Here is a 20,598-nt window from a genome sequence, read left to right as displayed (position 1 = left end):
AGGCGAGCAGGTAGGCAAACGACCCCTCGCAGGGCTGGCCCCGCCTCCCAGCAAGCAATTAGGGGTGATCAGGCAGGCAGAGTGGTTAGGAGCAATCAGGTAGGCAGGCCACCGGTTAGGGGAGATCAGGTAGGCAGACAGCCCCTCACAGGTCTGGCCCCACCCCCCAGCAAAGAAAGAGGAAGGCCCAGGCCACCAGCAGTGACTCTGTGCCAGGTGTGTGGCTGGCCAGTGATCGCCCCGCAGAGGGAGGCCCAGGCCAGCCAAGCCATTGCACCCCACGCCTGTCACCTGCAGAGGGAGGCCACTGGTGGCGGGGAGGGGGCAGCGCTGCACAGATGGCAAGCAGTGGCAGCTGCGGGGGTGGGGGTCAGCTGCCTGCAGCCGGGAGAAGGAAAGCCCTGATCTCAGTCCAACGTGCAGGAGGCAGCCAATCAATGATTTCCTCTCAACATTGATGTTTCTATCTCTCTCTTCCTCTCCCTTCCTCTCTGAAATCAATAAATATATATAAACTAAGGCATAATAAAGTTACATTATTAATACTTTTAAAAATATCTCTTTATTGATTTCAGAGAGGAAGGGAGAGGGAGAGATAGAAACATCAATGATGAGAGAGGATCATCGATTGGCTGCCTCCTGCACTTGGCCCTGCAACCCGGGCATGTGCCCTTGACCGGGATCTAAACTGGGACCTTCAGTCCGCAGGTCGACGCTCCATCCCAAGCCAAACCAGCGAGGGCTATATTATTAATGTTAACAAAGCTAAAGTTCAAATCCAGACTTGACACCAAGCCTCACATTCCTTTCTTCCTCGTTTATAGCTCTTCTTTAAAAAGAAAACTAGTAAGTTGATATGTTACTAGCTAACAGAATTTAGGGAGAACAATTATCAACTATTCTTATAATCTTGTCACAAAAATTTGTAGTATTCAACTCTTTTTGTATCAAAGATATATGGAGGAAAAGACAAAATTATGTGTATTTTGTATAAAGTTCCAGAATGTCCAGTACAGTAGCAAAAATCCTACAGCAAAAACTGCAATGGATTCTAAGTATAATATTCAATTTCTCAAGAATTAAAAAAAATTAACTAAGCCCAGTCAGCATGGCTCCTGGTTGAGCATTGACCTATGAACCAGGTTTGATTCCTGGTCGGGGTACATGCCAGGGATGCAGGCTTCATTCCCAGTAGGGGGCGTGCAGGAGGCAGCGATCAATGATTCTCTCTCATTGATGTTTCTCTCTCTCTCTCCTCTCCCTTCCTCTCTGAAATCAATAAAAATGTATTTTTTTAAAAAATGAACTAAATCACAAACATTTCTTAAATCGAAAGAATAACTTCCTTATTTCAAACTATTCCATTAACCAAGTATCTATCAATAAAGAAACCACAAAGTTAACACTTCCTCAATTCTCATCTGTTCATGAAAACTGATTCAGCTTGTCTTGGCAACAAAATCCTTACATAAACACCAATAATCAGTGAGGTCATTTTTTACTTAGAACTAGAACTGGGTGTTCAAAAGCTACTTATAATGTTCATCTCAATCAGAAGTACTGTATGTTCCTCTTATATTCCCTTTATTTATTTCTAATTGAGCATTACAAAATGAGCATGCTAGATTTCTGAGCTGCTACAACTTACCTTCCCACATGCTCTGCAATGGTGCCTCCTTTTGGTGAAAGTAAACCTGGCTTCACATTTCATGCAATTTGGAGCCTGAGAATCTGGTACCCATACTGGAGCCACCTCACCGAGAGTGGTAAATGGCTTTCTGGCAGAAATTCCAAACTGACCAGCTCTGAGATCATTATCTGGGCTATCTGGAGGTAATACAAGACCCGGTCTACTAGGTATCCCAGACTCATAACTTTCTAAATGTTCCCCATTTGTTTCGGCAATAGAAATGTTTCCCAAAGAGGCATTACATGCATTGGTTGCTGAGTTTTCCCCTATTTTTGCTTTCCCAAGAACATCATTTTTGTTTTTAATATTATTTCCATTGTTTGCAGGAAGGTCATTTTGTAAATGGTCTGATAATGGCTTTGGAATTTGAAGTTTAAGGTTAGAAGGTTGCTTGGGTCTTGCACCACCAAAAGGAACACTGATAGATTGCAGGTTTGCTATCTTGGGTGAAGATTGCCCAAGCACTGATGGAACTTGGCTAGAGAAATTATGTAAATAATTTTTCTTCATTAGGTCACCGGTACTGTTTAAAAGTAGTCCACTCCCTTCCGTGATGTCATTTCCTCTCTGTTCATAAATATTTGAGTAGCATTCTGACTTGCTCTCCTCTATTTCCTTTTCTTCTGTTACTGAATCTTCTTTGGAGGGTAAAGTCTTTGGAACAAAACAAACAACTGGGCTCTGCATTCCATAGGAATCACAATTAGATGAAGTATTTGCTGCTGGTGTATCTGTAACAGTGGAGAAATCACAGCCTTCACTTTCATTCATGAAAGTTCCTTTTAAATTTAGACCTGCTTCTGCCATTCTATCACACTCTCCTCCACTATCACTGTAAGTGTCCTCAGGCTGATTCATCTGCAGAAACTTCTCATTTTCTTTACTTACTTGGCTGTCATTCACTTCATTTAGTTTAGTCAATTTCCAATCAGCCATCTCCTGAGATTCAGAGAAATGTTCTGTCATATTAAGAAGGTCTGTAGAGCCAAGAATTTCTTCATGCTCACGACCTCCATTTTCATCAGCTCTAACTTCACTGGGCACAAGGCCATCTGAAAACTGTTCACAGTTATCCTTTCCAGACCCATTATGCATGTCTGGTTTGAGAAGCAGAGGTAAACCAGATGGGATGGATCTTTCTGTTGTCATCTCCTCTGCTGGCTCTTTTTTCATCAAAATACCCTCACTCAAATGGGAAAAGGAGTTTAAACTCCCTAGATCTGTCCTAGGAGAGTTGGTTTTGTCAGTGAGAATCTCATCTGGCATATAGTTCTCTTGTTTTTTAACAGCAGGACCTTCATCTGTTCCCTGGGATGAGATTACTGAATCAACTGTTAAACTTGTAATTACAGACATGGAGGGGTCTCTACCTATGTTTTCGTCATCCTTTAATTGTGAAGGGGAACAGCTACTGGCTAGATTATCAGATGAAGTTGTACATATATGTTTAACAGAATCCCCCTCTGCACTTGGCCTAGTCACTAGATCCATTTGTTTCTCTGAGTTCATATTTTTTTCAGTGGAACCATTTATATTAAAACTAAATTGATCAGTTTGTCTGTTTTCATTATCCAGTGAACAGCTTAAAGCATCCATGAGGGATTGATTATTATAATTATTACAATCCTGCAAATCGCTTTGTAATGTCCTTTTATCACAGTTATGCATGACAGCTACAACAAGAACATTCTTCTCATCTGGCAGACAAGCTAGGTTTCCACATTTCTTCTCTCCCACTTCAACAGTACTGCATTGATCATCTTGATTACAGTTCCTCTTAATTAACTGGTCTTCTGCAATGGCATTTTCATCAATCCACATTGTGCTGACCTCTGGATTCAGACTACAGTCCTGCCCATTAGCACAATGGTCCTCTCTTTGTATGGTGAGAGGAGCTGAATAAGCCAGAGAGAAGACTTTCAATTGTGGCTGTGACTCATTAGAAACTGCAGGTTCATTCACATTGGCCAATACAGGGTTAAATGACAGTCGGTGCGAGGAGGGATCTAGAAGCTTATTCCACTTTGTTTCCAATAAAATAGGAGAAACTGTTTCATCTGGAAAAAAAAAATTACAGTAAGTTTGCTAGTAATACTGGAAAAGCTAGGACTAAATTAATCAACTATATTTTCAAATATAATCTGAAAATAAAATATTCCTAGAATATGAAGTTTCTAATTCTTAGCTAAGAATATGAAAATATATTTATAACTGTTCCCTGTTTAAATATCACTGAGTGGTAATATCCCAGAACATTCCAAACAACAAAAGAATTCTAACTCAATCTAATTAACATAATTCAAGTGGCCCAAATTATACTTGGGGGGGTAGAGGGCCACCAGCAATGGAGAAGGCCTTGGATTGACCAAGTACATCACGGGGTGAGGACTAATCTAAGGTGAAAAAAAAAATCAGAAAGTGATGAAGATGTAGTAATTGAGTGGAAAGGACAAGAAAGGAATTTTCTGTGGAGACATAATGTTCTATAATTACATCATGAGTAGAATGTGGGTTATGTGGGATAAAGCTATTTGTCAAAAATGTACAATTAAGATCTGTACATTTCAATGTGTGTAAATTTTATCTTAAAAACTTTATGTCAAAAACAAACAGTGAAGCAGGGAGTGAGGAGTGGTTGAAGATATAAATGAAACCAAAATGGCAGTAAGTCAATCACTGTAGAAGGTGGGTAATGGAGTTACCCACTAGAGTTTACTATACTATTATTTACTTTGTATATATTTGAAATTTGTCCATAAGTTTTTAAAAAGTTTGATAGAGTATATGAAATTCTGCTTGTAACCATGTCACAATGTATTAATTGGGTTCATATTTACATTATCAAGGACATTTGGCAGAAAATATTCATTTACCTTATTAAGTCAACCTACATATATTCTATCAATAAGCATAATTTCATGTTCCTGTTTACTTTTTAGATCATAACTATGATGATTATTTTCCCCAAGTTACAGTGCTATGAGTAAGTTTAATTAGAGAAATAATAAATAATGCACTTATTACCCTTCTTGCTTAAATCTGATAAATCATAATCCTAAAATTATGCAGATATATTTCCCCTCAGTAGTAACATTAATCTTTCATGCTCCATTAGCACCTTCTTCATATCTTCATTAAAGCATTTATTACACTGGAATGCAATTGTTAATTTACCTGACTTTTTTAGGCAGAAACCATTTCTTTCCACCAATGTAAGTCCTAACTTTGCATAGTCTCTGGTATGTAGTAAGTACACAATCAATATATGCTAAGTGAGTATCTACCATAGTAAAAGCAGTGGGTTTGAGGAACATGAAGATTAAATGATAGCTCTGGCCTCCAAGAAGTACATGATCTAGTTGGGAAAATAAGAAATAGATACAATACAGATGAATATCTAATCAGCAGTACAGGATAGCATAAGTATTTAAAAATTATTATGTAGTAGCAGAAAACAAATTCAGTGGAGAAAGATATTTACAGGCTGAGAAAGCGAGCTTGAATTCATGGAAGCAGGAGCAAATGGGCTGGGCTTCAAAGACAATTTTATGTAAGTCTGGAAAAGAGGACATTCGTAACAGGGAACAAGGAAAAGTACAGACCCCAACACAACCATCTGAGAGAGCAATAACCAAATCAGTTTGGGTTGAAAGAAGAATTCACGTAAAAAAGTAGTGAAAAAAAAACTAGAAAGAGCAGATTACAAAGGCCATAAAACATCAGATAGTGTGGAAGAATGGCTTAGTATCTAAATGTTAAACCCTGAGTTTATCAAATCTGGGGTAGCAGAGACTTGAGATTTAGTAGTATGTACTTCCTTTAAAAAAAGAAGTCATGTTTTCAAGTCAGTTCAAGGAAAGAAAAAAAGAAATATTGCTTCTTACGAGCATATTTAATAACAGGAATGATCAGGTACTCATTTCATTTTTCAACTACCTACTACCTGGGCATAATGTTAACTATTTAGTGTCATCTCAGTCTGTGTGTGGTATATTTTTCATTAAAAGGAGGAAATTAACACAAAATGAGAGATCATTTAAAATAAATTTGGAAAGACTGGCTAAAGGCTGTAGTTTTAACACAACTGGCACTGAGATTAAAAAAAAAAAAGATAGTTCAAAACAAATGAATAATTTAGTTGCAAACAAGAAAGCTTCTGAAGTTCTTTTTTTTTCTAAAGGAGTTATTTTTAAATGCAAATACTCTATTTTTAAACTAAGAAACAATTTTTATTGATTCAACAAAAATGTATTAGAAAGTAACTATAAAAAAAAAAAAAAGAAAGAAAGTAACTATATACAAAGTACCCTACTAGAGTCTACAAGAAGTGGCAAAAAGTGATGTAATGAAGTAATAGTTTTATTAATTAGAGTCAGTGGCATTCTAAAAGTATAGTATTCACAAGATTAGGTATAGCATCTGTGTAGTATCTCATGACAAATAACTGTAACACATAGAGGATCAAATCAAAGAAAGGACTGAGAAAACACTTGTATAAACGATTCAAACGAAGAGGATAATACACCCTCCACCTTGGTATATATAAAGATCACCTAGATCCAAGAAAATCCCAAATGATTAGGTTTCACATTTACATGAATCAGGAATGAACCTAGGATTGTGGGTTAGCTTTGGGTCATCAATAGTAAAATATGAGAAGAGCAAGCCATTCCAGGTATCATTTCTCTCCCTTTTCCCTTCTTACCCCAGTGATCCCATATTCTCTTTAAGGCTTCCTCTATCATAGACCCAAAGCAACAAAATCAAGACTAATCTTTCTTCCCAACTACCATCAAATAACAACCTGAATCACTGGGTTGAGTAAAGTTTTGGAGTTCATACCAAAATTATGGACTTTAGATGGAAATATATCACTCCGTAAATTTGTTATATGTCATTTCCTGTTAGAAACAGAGAACACCAAGGAAGGTGGGTAAGGTGAAAGAAATTTAACTATGGCTTATCCATTCAAGTCATCCTGAGAGGGGAATTTAAGGAAAACATTTCCCTAGTAAAATATATATATATAGATAGATAGATAGATAGATAGATAGATAGATAGATAGATAGATAGATTTCATCAAGGAAGGGAGAGGAGAGAGACAGAAACATCAATGAGAGAGAATTATCGATCGGCTGCCTCTTGCACGCCCCACACTGGGGATGGAGCCTACAACCCAGGCATGTGCAGGTCAACACTCTACCACTGAGCCACACTGGCAGGGCTCCTAGTGAATCTTAAGTAGACATTTTTAGACTGAGCCTTAAAAAAGCATAATTTAATTAACCATGTTGACAGTTGCTTAATCTTTTAAAATTAGGCTTGAAATATATCTTGACTTTATTGGTCAATTGATATTTAAAAAGCAATTTTTCTTAGTTTAGGAAATGCAATCACACATTTTAAAGCTTTTTTTGACCATAGATGGCTGTATATAGTAGAGGAGAGTTCAGGCTTTAGTATCATACAGCCTGGATTCTAATCTATACAGTTGCTGAACTTCTCTGTGCCTCTATTCTCATCTATAAAATGTAAATAAGATCTACTTTCATGGGATTATTTTAAAGATATAATTATAAAATCCATGTAAATGTTTTAGCATAATATCTTGACACAGTGATTAAAAATGTTAGTTATTACCCTGGCTAGCTATACTAATAAAAGGGTAATAGGCTAATTAGACTAGATAGACTGGGCATCTTCCGGACAAAAGCCATGGAGGCGGGGGCCGAGGCAGAGGCAGTTAGGGGCAACCAGGCTGGCAGGGGAGAGCAGTTAGAGGCAACCAGGCTGGCAGGGGAGAGCAGTTAGGGGCATCAAGCGGGCAGGCAGAGTGGTTAGAGGGCAACAGGCCAGCAGGGGAGAGTGGTTAGGGGCATCAGGCAGGCAGGCAGAGCGGTCAGGGGAGATAAGGCAGGCAGGCAGAGTGGTTAGGGGCAATCAGGAAGGCAGGCAGGTGAGCGGTTAGGAGCCAATGGTCCCAGATTACAAGAGGGATGTCCGCAGGGATTGGGCCTAAACTGGCAGTCAGACATCCCCCAAGGGGTCCCGGATTGGAGAGGGTGCAGGCCGGGCTGAGGGACCCCCCCACCCCCTGTGCATGAATCTCATGCACCAGACCTCTAGTTAATATATAACATTATTAAATCATTGGACTTGATTTTACTTATTTAAAAAGTACTTCATTGCCGGGGTCCTGCCCCAGCAGGTCCAGGGGTTCCCCATAGGTGTGGATGGAGTCGGTGAAGAAGGAATGACATGGAGGCAGCATTCAGTTCATCAGCGGCCTAGCCAGGATCTCCAGCCAGGATCTCCAGCCAAGTTCTGGTCTGGATCTCCAGCGAAGTTCTGGTTTGGATCTCCAGCCAGGTTCTGTGTCCATGTTCTCTTGCTAGGTTCTCCAGGTTCTCCAGCCAGGTTCTGTAGCCATGTTCCCTCGCTAGGTTCTCCAGCCAGGTTCTGTCCAGGTTCTCCAGCCAGGATCTCCAGCCAAGTTCTGGTCTGGATCTCCAGGGAGGTTCTGCTTAGGATCTCCTGCCAGAGTCAGAACTTAGAATACAGAACTTAGAACACAGAACTTAGAAGAGAGAACCAAGAGAGACAGAACCTAGGCACAGAACGTTCTCTAGAGACAGAAGAACTTCGCTGGAGAGAACATGGCAAAAGATCCTGGACTGAACCTGACTACAGAAATTGGCAAGAGAACCTGACTAGAACCTGGCTACTGAACCTGCCTGGAGAACCTAGCAAGAGAACATGGACACAGAACCTGGCTGGAGAACCTGACTGGAGAACCTAGCAAGACAACATGGATACAGAACCTGGCTGGAGAACTTGGACAGAACCTGGCTGGAGATCCTAAGCAGAACCTCTCTGGAGATCCAGACCAGAACTTGGCTGGAGATCCTGGCTAGAGATCCTGGCTAGGCTGCTGATCAACTGAACTCCGTCTCCGTGTCATTCCTTCTTCGCCGACTCCATCCACACCTTTGGGGACCCCTGGACCTGCTGGGGTTGGACTCCGGCACTTCATCCTCTTATAACCCCCATATTCTCTATATCATAAATATATTCAAACACCTTTGCCAAAGTAAATTCTCACCTTCGTTTTGTTCAAATTCGTCTAAAACCTTGTCCAGGTTGTAAGCTTCTGCTTGAAAGTAATTCTCCATCGGTGAGGAAACACCGCTTAAGAGACTTGTTTAAATCTAGAGAGATCAAATTTGTATTACATTTTCAAATGTTAAAATATAATTTATAGACAAAACAATTGATACAAAAGGTCCCTCTTTGGGACTTTTTACTCAACTGCCTCCAACACATCCCTCCTTACCTAAATAATTCTAAATCTTTCAGCTTAGCTTACTTTCACAGGGCAGTCTTCCCTGAACCCCTAGAAAAGGTGATCTCCCTTTATAATCTCTCACAGCACTCCATTTTTTCCTTTATAATATTTATAACAATCTATAAATACACCTTGATGTGACTATTTTATTAATGTCAATCTTTCCCACAAGACTATAGATACCACGAAGGCAAACACTTGACTGTGCTCACCAAATGATTAGCACAGAGATTAATGTAGTACCTTTGCAATACGTACCTCTGAAATGAATAAGTGAACAGTCTATACCAGCTAGCCAATAAGTTGTATTCAACTCCAATTATAATTAATTCAGGCAAGCATCAAAAATAGATGTTAAAACCTTTCAGTAAATGATTATTAGGGAAGAAATTATTCACAGTGTCTCAAAGTATCATTCCACAGATGACTTATTCATTACACAGAAGAAAATGCATGTTTACCGTGAAAAGATATGGTAATCACTACCTTAACCAAATTATCAAATATCATGAATGATTTAAGAAGTAGACATTATGCACCTCCTGATGTGATGCAATGAGAAGTTTAAAACTTCACCTACAAGTATTGTTGCCAAAAATGTTTAACTTAAATTGAACCAGGAAGAAACAATTAGAGAAATCTAGAATCTATTCCATAACTGTCCTAAACTCTTCAAAAAATTCAGTGTTATAGAAAACAAGATCATTCTAAATTAAGAGACTAAAGAGATCACTGACTGGATCCTCAATAAAACATGCACATATTCATAAACAAAGCAAAACATAACATTTATGGGACAAGCAGGAGAATTTGAACCATACATTAGGTATAGTGAATTAACAATCATTTTCTTGAATGTGATAACTATATTTTGATTTTGTAAGAGAATGCCCTTACTCTTAGGAAATGCCTGCTTAAGTATTTAAGAAAGATATGTTGTACTATCTGCAATTAACTTTTGAATGATTGAGAGAGAAAAAAAGTATTAGAGTGTGAGTATGGGGGTGAGAAGGGGAAGTGAGAAAACTGCTCTGGCCAGGTAACTCAGTTGGTTAGAGCATCGTCCTATACACCAAAAGGTTTCGGGCTCAATCCCCAGTCAGGGCACATACCTAGGTTGCAGGTTTAATCCCCAGAAAGTGGGTACAGGAGAAAACCAACTGAAATTTCTCTCTCACACTGATGTTTTTCTCTCTTTCTCTCTCTCCCTTCCTCTCTCTCTCTCTCTCTCTTAAAACACAGACACACACACAAAACATATACTCGGGTGAGGTAAAGGCTATACAAGTCTTCGTTGTACTATTTATTCATTTTTTTCTATAGGCTTGAAATTTTTCAAAAGAAAAGATCCCTAGCCGGTTTAGCTCAGTGGGTAGAGTGTCTGTCTACGGACTGAAAGGTCCCGGCTTCCGGGCTCGATCCCCAGTAGGGGGCATGCAGGAGGCAGCCGATCAATAATTCTCTCATTATTTATGTTTCTCTCCCTCTCCCTTCCTCTCTGAAATCAATAAAAATATATATAAAAGAAAGGAGTGTAATGAACTAGTGGTGGAAAGCATTCCTTTCCACTGTGAATACAGACAAAATAGATTATTTTTTTAAGTTTATACACTCAACTTCAAAAGCTAGAAAAGGAAATATACAGTTGCCATAAACCAGGAAGAAACCAAGCCACAGTAGTGAGTGAGAACTGAAAGGTGACAGTCCAGACAGCAACCTTCAGGCCGGGGATTTGAAAACTAGCAGGGAGGATGGGAATTATTGGCTGCAAACTTTTAGAAGTTTTTGCATTGGAGGTAGCCAGACTAGGATCTCTGCACAAAGCCAGGAACTAGGGGGGTGGGGGGAGGGGAATGCCCCAAATGGCCCCTATATTCAGCAATGGAGCAGGACGGAACAGAGTGCCAATAAAATTACCATTCAGAAAGTAGAATTCCTAGCCTGCTTCTCATTCAAGACTGGGAATGATATTAATTCTTCCCATTCATGAACATTAACATGATCTATCTCTATGCTTACTCAGCTCTTCCTGTGACTTGTAATAATGCTTTTAATTTTTTAAGTCTTAAAATATGGGATAGTGAGGAAAAAGTGGTGTATCTTTACTAATAAAAGCCTAGGTGGCCCTCACACAACGCCCATACATCATCACAAGATGGCCACCACAAGATGGACAGCAGGGAGGGCAGTTGTGGGCGATCAGGCAGGCAGGGGAGGGCAGTTGGGGGCAACCGGCTGGCAGGGGAGGGCAGTTGGGGGCAACCAGGCTGGCAGGGGAGGGCAGTTGGGGGTGACCAGGTCGGCAGGGGAGGACAGTTGGGGACGAGATCAGGCTGGTAGGGGAGGGCAGTTGGGGGCGACCAGGCCGGCAGGGGAGGGCAGTTGGGGGCCATCGGACCGGCAGAGGAGAGCAGTTGGGGGCAATCAGGCAGGCAGGGGAGCAGGTAGGGGGCGATCAGGCTGGCAGGCAGAGGTGGTTAGGGGCAATCAGGCAGGCAAGCAGGCAGGCAAGTGGTTGAGAGCCAGCGGTCCCGGACTGTGAGAGGGATGTCCGAGATTGGAGAGGGTGCAGGCTGGGCTGAAAGACAATCGTCCCCCCCACCCCCACCCCCAGTGCACGAATTTCATGCACCAAACCTCTAGTGTGACTATAAAGGAGTAATACAAGAGAGATCTCAGTGGTGACAAATCTACATGTAATAAAGGGGAGAGAACTACATATACTCATGAGTATGTTCACAGTAGCAGTATTCATAACAGCCAAAAGATAGAAATAACTTAAATATCCACCAACTGATGAATAGATAAAATATCAATTTTCTGGTTTTGAAATTATCTATAGTCATGTAAAGATGTCACCAATGAGAAAAAAAATGGGTAAATGAAGTAACTTTCTATACTATTTTGTCCTTCCTCTGAGCGTATAATTACTTTAAAATATAAAGTTTAAAAAATAAAAGGAAAAGAGTTATTTTAAAAAACTAAATAGTCATGGAGGCAGGATGAAGAGGGCATCTGTGTAAAAGAGAATCAGAGCCAGAGTGTGGTAACTCATAGCCCAAGTGTGTAAGGGTGGCCCAGCATAAAGTGTCAAAGCACCAGCAGGGTGAGAAAGTTGTCTATTCAGAAGGACAGCCCAGCATGGGGTATCAGAGCACAAGCAGGTAGGTAAAAAGGGTCCATGTGCAGGAGGGGTGAGAAGGAGATATAAGAGGGCAATCCAGGTCAGAGCCTGAATAGGATAAGAAAGGCCAAGAGAGAGAGAAACCAAGATGGCGGCATAGGTAAACACCGGAGTTTGCTGCCTCGAACAACCACTTCAAAAATACAACTAAAAGACGGAACGGACATCATCCAGAACCACAGGAAGGCTGGCTGAGTGGAAGTTCTACAACTAGGAGGAAAGAGTAAAACATACCGAGACTCAGAGGAGGCGTAGTGCTGAAGTAAAATACTAAGGTGTGGAGGTGCATGTGGACCGGGCTGGTGGCTGAGGGCGTGGTTGTTGTTTTCAATCGGGAGGGAGTCTCAGACTCTGAGCTCCAGCTCCGGGCGAGTCTCTAGGGACCCAGACTCATACGGGAGAAGCGGGACTGTCTGGCATTGCTCAGAACCCTAGGGCAGCTTTCTCTCCGTGGGGCTTGCAGCAATTACTGGGAGACTGAGAAGCAGAGCCTCTGAGGGCAAGACTGAGAGCAGCCATAATTGCTAACCCCGCCCTGTTGATCCCGTGGGACCCGCCCCGCCCAAGCCCTGCAGGGAGACTTTTGCTGGATAGCCTCAGGCAAAGGCTAGATTAGCACCTCCCTAGAGATCCAGGAGCCAGGAAGCCCAGAGGTCAGAGTGGGACCATCCAGTTTGCAGCTCTGTGGAACCATAAAAGACACACTCAGGGGGAAGACTCAGTGAGCACCAAAGCCCCATTGAAGCAAGTCTAGCCCCAGAGGGGTGTCTCCAGCACAGAAGTTCTCCCACTGCAGACACAGCTGATTCTCACAGCCAATTGGCCTGGAGGTCAATTCCTCACAGTGATAACTACAACAATCAAGGCTTAATTACAGCAAAACTGTGCACAAAGCCCACAAGGGGGTGCACCAAGAGTGTCTACCTCAGGTAATTGAGACACTTAGCACAGAAAGGAACTCTATCGACACAGCGAAGCATAAAAAATGCCGAGACAAAGAAACAGGACACAAACGACAGAATGGGAGGAAAGCAAACTGCTGGATATAGAGTTCAAAACCACTCTTTTAAGGTCTTTAAAGAACTGTCTAGAAGCCGCCGATAAACTTAATAAGGCCCTCGAAAAGACTGGTGAGACCGCCGATAAATGTAGTGAGATCTTCAAGAAGACTGGTGAGACCACCGATAAATGTAGTGAGATCCTCAAGAAATCTAATGAGACCCTCGATGTTATGATAAAGGACCAACTAGAAATTAAGCATACACTGACTGAAATAAAGAACATTATACAGACTCCCAACAGCAGACCAGAGGATCGTAAGAATCAAGTCAAAGATTTGAAATACGAAAAACAAAAAACACCCAACCGGAAAAGCAAAATGAAAAAAGAATCCAAAAATACGAAGATAGTGTAAGGAGCCTCTGGGACAGCTTCACGCGTACCAACATCAGAATTATAGGGGTGCCAGAAGAAGAGAGAAAGCAAGATACTGAAAAACTATTTGAAGAAATAATGACAGAAAACTTCCCCTACCTGGTCAAAGAAATAGACTTACAAGTCCAGGAAGCGCAGAGAACCCCAAACAAAAGGAATCCAAAGAGGACCACACCAAGACACATCATAATTAAAATGCCAAGAGCAAAAGACAAAGAGAGAATCCTAAAAGCAGCAAGAGAAAGAAACTCAGTTACCTACAAGGGAGTACCCATACGACTGTCAGCTGATTTCTCAACAGAAACTTTGCAGGCCAGAAGGGAGTGGCAAGAAATATTCAAAGTGATGAATACCAAGAACCTACAACCAAGACTACTTTATCCAGCAAAACTATCATTCAGAAGTAAAGGCCAGATAAAGAGCTTCACAGATAAGAAAAAGCTAAAGGAGTTCATCACCACCAAACCAGTATTATATGAAATGCTGAAAGGTATCCTTTAAGAAGAGGAAGAAGAAGAAAAAGGTAAAGATACAAATTATGAACAACAAATACACATCTATTAACAAGTGAATCTAAAAATCAAGGGAATAAATAATCTGATGAATAGTATGAACTGGCGATTGTAATAGAATCAGGGACATAGAAAGGGAATGGACTATTCTTGGGGAGGAAGGGGTGTGGGGTGAGGGAAGAGATTGGACAATAATCGTGCACCTATGGATGAGGACAGTGGGTGGGGAGTGAGGGCGGAGGGTGGGGTGGGAACTGGGTGGAGGGGAGTTATGGTGGGGGAAAAAGAGTAACTAATGTAATAATCTGAACAATAAAGATTTAATTAAAAAAAAAAAAAAAGGCCAAGAGAGCCTTAGCTCGTTTGGCTCAGTGGATAGAGTATCAACTCGAGGACTAAAGGGTCCTGGGTTTGATTCCGGTAAAAAGCATTTACCTTGGTTGCAGGTTAGATCCCCTGCCCTGGTCAAGGCATGTGCGGGAGGCAACCAATCAATGTGTCCCTCTGTGTGTCTCTACCTCTCCCTTTCACTCTGTCTAAAAATTAATGGGAAAATATCCTTGGATGGGGATTAACAAAAAGGAGGAGGAGGAGGAGGAGGAGGAGGGAGGAGGAGGAGGAGGAGGGAGGAGGGGGAGGAGGGGGGAGGGAGGAGGGAGGGGAGGAGGGGGAGGAGGGGAGGAGGAGGAGGAGGAGGAGGAGGGGAGGGGGAGGAGGAGGGGGGAGGGGGAGGAGGAGAGAGGAGGAGGAGGAGGAGGAGGGAGGAGGAGAGGAGGAGGAGGGGAAGGAGGAGGGAGAGGGGAGGAGGAGGAGGAGGAGAGGGGGGGGAGGAGGGAGGGGAGGAGGGGGAGGAGGGGGAGGAGGAGGAGGAGGAGGAGGAGGAGAGGAGGAGGAGGCGGAGGAGGAGGAGGATGGGGAGGAGGAGGGGAGGAGAGAGGAGGAGGAGGAGGAGGGAAGAGGATGGAGAGAAGGAGGAGGGGAGGAGGGGAGGAGGAGGAGGAGGAGAGGAGGAGGAGGAGGAGACGGGAGAGAGGAGGAGGAGGAGGAGGAGGAGGAGAGGGGGAAGAGAGAGAAGAGGAGGAGGGGGAGGAGGAGGAGAGGAGGAGAGAGAGAGAGAAGAGGAGGAGGAGGAGAGGGAGGAGGAGGAGGAGGAGGAGGAGGAGGAGGAGGAGGAGGAGGGAGGAGGAGGAGGGGAGGAGGAGAAGGGGAAGAGGAGAAGAGGAGGAGGGGGAGGAGGAGAGGAGGAGGAGAAGAGGAGGAGGAGAAGAGGAGGAGGAGGAAGGGGAAGAGGAGAAGAGGAGTAGGGGGAGGAGAGGAGGAGGAGGGAGAGGAGAAGGAGGGGGAGAAGAGGAGGAGGAGGAGAGGAGGAAAAAGAAAATGATAGTAGACTGGTTACAGGTAAAGAGATGGATCAAATAAGTGATTACATGAAGGCAATGAAAGAAAGTCTATCACTGTTGAAGAAAGGGGTTAAAATGTGGAAAAAGAGAAAACTATAAAGAACCCTGCAGTGTTAGTTTGAAATTTGAGGTATCAGTGTGAACTCATGGACTTCAATAAACATAGACACTTATAGCAATAAATATAATGCAAATGTGCGGGAGCGTGCATGTGTGTGCGTGTGCGTGTGCGTGTGTGTGTGTGTGTGTGTGTGTGTGTGTGTATTTTCTAGCTCTTTCCATAGAGGATCTTGGAACAGCAAAGCCCCACCTCAACTCCAAGAAGCAATAAGTATACATACACCAGATTTGGTTTTTATATATTGTTATCCACTAAAATGAACCAGAGCTCCAGGGAGAAATGGCTAATTCCAAAACTGAAGTAGAAAAAATACAAGACCTTTAATGAGGTTGTAGAGAACCCTCAAACACTGCTGGGAGAAAAGTAAAATGGTATGGTAACTTCGGAAAACATTTGTTATTTCCTCAATAAGTTAAACAGAATTAACACTTGGCATAGCTTTTCCACTCCTGGGTTTATACCCAAGAGAAATGAAAACATATTCATACAAAAAGTTATCTGCTAATGCTCATAACCAGCATTATTCACAACAGTCAAAATTGGAAACATCTATCTACTGATGAATTGATAAATAAAATGTGACATGGAATATCGACAAAATGGAGTATTATATGATAAAAATGGATGAGTACTGTTATATGATACAACATAGATGAATCTTGGAAATATTACGGTAACCGAAAAAAATCAGGCACAAGGAACAACTGTAATAATCTGAACAATAAAGAGTTAATTTTAAAAAAAAAAAAGCAGGCACAAAAAGCTATATATTATATGATTCCATTTATACAAAATGTAAAGACTAAGCAAATCCACAGTAAATTAGTGGTTGCCACGAGTTGGGGGAATTGGAGGGAAATGGGAAGTGACTGCTAATGAATACAGATTTCTCTTTGGGATGATGAAAATGTGGAATTAGTGGTGATAACTGCACAACTCTCTAAGTACCTATTAATAAAACAATGAACTATACACTGAGTTTTATAAAGGCTGAGTTTTATGGTATGTGAATTATTTCAATTTTTAAAAAAGAAGATCCTTGAATATTTATCTTGTGTACTAGAAAACAAAGAAGTGCTTCAAGAATGATTGGAACATGTTAACAAGACACAGAAAACAGCCTGAAGGAGCTCCCACAGGCCAAATCAGAGACAATTTGAGCATCAAAATAAATAATGATAGCAATGGATTACAACCCTTTGAATAAAAAAGAAAACCATGAGTCTTTACAACATGAATGAGTAAATCCCAAGTGTGATGAGGAATAGGATAGCCACATAATTTCAAAGTTCCTCTCCACAAAAATACTTACTAATTACCAAAGAAGCCCTAACCGGTTTGGCTCAGTGGATATAGCGTCAGCCTGTGGACTGAAGGGTCCCAGGTTCGATTCCGGTCAAGGGCATGTACCTTGGTTGCGGGCACATCCCCAGTAGGGAGTGTGCAGGAAGCAGCTGATCGATGTTTCTCTCTCATCAATGTTTCTAACTCTCTATCCCTCCCCCTTCCTCTCTGTAAAAAAAAAATCAATAAAATATATTTAAAATTTAAAAAAAAAGAAGAGTCACTTCAGAGACAAAGCCTGGAAGATACTACCTTACACAGGTGATCAAAGTGAGTATCATCAATATTAGAAATTGTGCTCCCTGATGAATTGCAATAAAAAGGACATAGCATTGTTGATACTGGGGGAGGCTATGTGTGTGGGATGGGCCGTGGGTAACAAGGAGAAGGGATAGGAGTATTTGGGGAACAGCCTGTACTTTCTGCTCAATTTTGCTATGAACCTAAAACTGCTCTAAAAAATAAAGGTCATTAATCAAAAACAAAAACAGCACCACTTCTGTGATATTCCCACCAAAAGTGCATTACCTGAACCTAGTCATGAGGAAATATCAGGCACATTCTACAAAATAACTGCTCTGCAATTTTTAAGTGTCAAGGTCAAGAAAATCAAATACCACCGAACTATTCCAGAAAGGAGACTACAGAGACATGGCAACTAAATGCAACATGTGATTTGAAACTAGATCCTCTGTACATAAAGAACATTATTTGTACAACTAGGGAAACTTGAATAAGGTCCGAGAATTAGATGGTGGTAATGCATCAGTTAATCCCCTTGACTTTGATGGCTGTATTGTGATTATGTAGGATGCTGTCCTTGTTTGTAGGAAACAGTTTCAAAGGTGATGCAGCATTCAGCTAGCAACTCTCAAATGGTTCAGAGAAAAAAAGTGTTTTTTTGCACCTTTTTCTATAAACTTGAAATCATTTTTAAATTCTTTAAAATGCACCAAAAGTGTCTATCATGTTTTTAATTTCTAGAGCACTTTCTTTTTCTGATTCTTTTTATGATATCTTGATCTTATTTCATGGATATAATTTTTTCTCTTACCGCTCTGATATAATTACCTACAGTTTTGTTTTTGTTTTCAAACTTTCTTCTATTTCCAATATCATTTCCTTCAAGTTCCTCTTTTGTACTTTTGTGTTTTGGTCTGTCTTTCACATTGGAGGTGTTCCCCAAATGCCTATCTACTGAACAAATGAAGTACTAAAAGCCAATAGGAAAGTTCTGCATGTGTGGCTTCCCAACTAGAAGGCTTCCAATGAGTGGTGATTGGTTAAAAACACAACTATTTCACTGAAAGACCTCAAAATGTCAGTATACATAAGTTTTTTTCTCTGGACTCCAGAGAAGACTCATCATCTTCTGTCAGGGAGTGCAGAGCTGCAATACCAGAAAATCACCTTCTGAAAGATGAGGGAAAGGGTCTCACTTGTCTATATATAGGATTTCCTTTAATCCCCATTTTCACTATGGTGCCTCATCCCTGATATTGGCGAGCCTCTTTAGTTTCATTTTCCAAAGAACAACCTGTGGTCTCCTGAGGACTTGGGAGAGGGGCAGGCTTCTCACTACATAAACTGCGCCTCTCTAAAGATTTAAATCTATGTCAGGATTCTTTACCTGCCTTCTTATAAAAGTATCCATCTCCTTTTAAAAACAAGTCACTAAATATTATACATGCACATCTCAAAAAGGAATGTAATAACTTCATTTTCAGTAGTTTCTTCTGAAGATCTCATCTTTTGTCTTTGGGCTTGTAGACCCCTTTTGTTCTTTTTTATTCTGTTGACCAGAGTCCTTTTGAACAATCTCCTGAATCTGTCTTTTACAGCACTGATCTGACTGCCTCTCTGGCTCCTTCACTGGGACTTCCTCTTTATGCCATATACTAATTGCAATAAATGTGAACATACATGCATCAAACATTACTGAGCATCTACTAAATACCAGGCACTGTCCTAGTCATTAGGTTACAATGACAAATAAAACAATGTCCTTGGCCTAAAAGTGCCTCACGTTTCATAGAGGAGATGGATAAATAAATTTAAAACAAAAAAACACAAAACATTGTGGTATATACTAATTGACATATATGTACTGGTGCTATGGAGCCAAAGAAAAGGTGAATCCAACCTGGACTTAAGCAAGGGTGTATAATTTTGGGAAGGGTAGGCTTTAGTAATAAATACTAGTATAATAATTTATTATTGCTGATTATTTATTATTTCTTACTAGAGGCCTGGTGCACAAAAATTTGTGCACTAGGGGGGTCCCTCAGTCTGTCCTGTGCCCTCTCACAGTCTGGGACCCCTTGGGGGATTATCTACCTGCTGGCTTAGGCCCGCTCCCCAGGGGATCAGGCCTAAGCTGACAGTCAGACATCCCTCTGGCAGCCCGGGAGCCCTCAGGGGATGTCCACTTGCCAGCGGGGAGCAGGCCTAAGCTGCAGTCAGACATCCTTAGCGCTGCTGAGGAAGCAGGAGAGGCTCCCGCCACCACCACTGTGCTGGCAGCCATCAGCCTGGCTTGTGGCTGAGCAGAGCTCCCCCTGTGGGAACCACTGACCACCAGGGGGCGGCTCCTGCATTGAGCATCTGCTCCCTGGTGGTCATTGTGTGTCATAGTGACCAGTCATTCCCAATGGTTCTGCTGTTGGGGTCAAATTTGCATATTGACTATCTTTGCAGTGGATGAAAACTTCCTAAAGAAGTGGCACCTGAAGAATAAGATTTTGCCACATGAAAGCAGAGAAGAGTAGGGGACAAGAAATACCTTGCTAACTGCAGGCCCAGAAGTTTTGATGAGGAAGGCACTACTGCTAAATGTCTTTGCTCCACTCTCAACTGAGTAGAAAAGGAGCTCAGTCTCCTGTTAGACCCTGCCTCTATCCTCAAAGCTTACATGGAAAACCAGAAACTCAGCCAGAATATACGACACTCCATTAGTGAATGATGTAATCAGTTTCTGAAACCAATCTCATCTATATACCCTCTATCCACCACCACTTTTTACCCCTTAAATAATCAAACATGATTTCTAGTCAGGAAAAAGCCAATGATTCCTGCGCTAAAGAACTATTAAAATACTTCCAATTTTATTTTCTTTTACAAATAAGCGTAGATGTATTTAGTTATTATTGATTGGTTTTAGAGAGAGAGAAAGGGAAAGAGTGTAAGAGAGAAACATCAATTTGTGATTTGTTGTTCCACTTGTTTTTTGGTTTTTTTTCATCCTCACCCAAGGATATTTTTTTCCATTGATTTTTTTTTAGTGCGAGTGGAGGGGAGGGAAAAGGAGGGGATGGGGGTACGAGAGAGAAAGAAACATTGATGTGAAAGAGAGACATCAATCGGGAACCTCCCACTGGCATCCCTACCAGGGCCGGGCAATTAAGCCCACAACCAAGGTACATGTCCTTGACTTCAGTCATCGGGCTGACACTCTAACCACTGAGCAAAACAAGTCAGGGATGTTGTTCCTCTTTATTTATGCATTCATTGGATGATTCTTGTATGTGCCCTGACGGGGCTCGAACCCACAACCTTGGCATACTGGGA

The 20,598-nt window shown here is 41.5% G+C and overlaps 1 protein-coding gene across 9 annotated transcripts in view; it reads right to left on the bottom strand.

The window, feature by feature from the left end:
• Positions 1 to 20,598, bottom strand: part of ZFYVE9 (zinc finger FYVE-type containing 9) — a 134,223-nt gene that overhangs the window by 73,888 nt on the left and 39,737 nt on the right. For 7 of the 9 annotated variants that reach the window (XM_036347418.1, XM_036347422.1, XM_036347424.1 and 4 more), the window contains exons 3-4: positions 8,794 to 8,899; positions 1,649 to 3,747 (exon numbers count right to left, since the gene is read on the bottom strand). In XM_036347418.1, coding sequence (XP_036203311.1) covers positions 1,649 to 3,747; positions 8,794 to 8,863 — 2,169 coding nt within the window. In that variant the 5' untranslated portion in view covers positions 8,864 to 8,899. Of the gene's footprint in view, positions 1 to 1,648; positions 3,748 to 4,974; positions 5,042 to 8,793; positions 8,900 to 20,598 lie in introns of those variants that run through there. The other 2 variants (XM_036347426.1, XM_036347423.1) reach the window with 2 other exon arrangements.

The sequence above is a fragment of the Myotis myotis genome, unplaced genomic scaffold (genome assembly GCF_014108235.1).
Source record: "Myotis myotis isolate mMyoMyo1 unplaced genomic scaffold, mMyoMyo1.p scaffold_m19_p_2, whole genome shotgun sequence".
In the NCBI taxonomy this organism is placed as follows: Eukaryota; Metazoa; Chordata; class Mammalia; order Chiroptera; family Vespertilionidae; genus Myotis; species Myotis myotis.
This window is presented reverse-complemented; position numbering and strand designations above follow the sequence as displayed.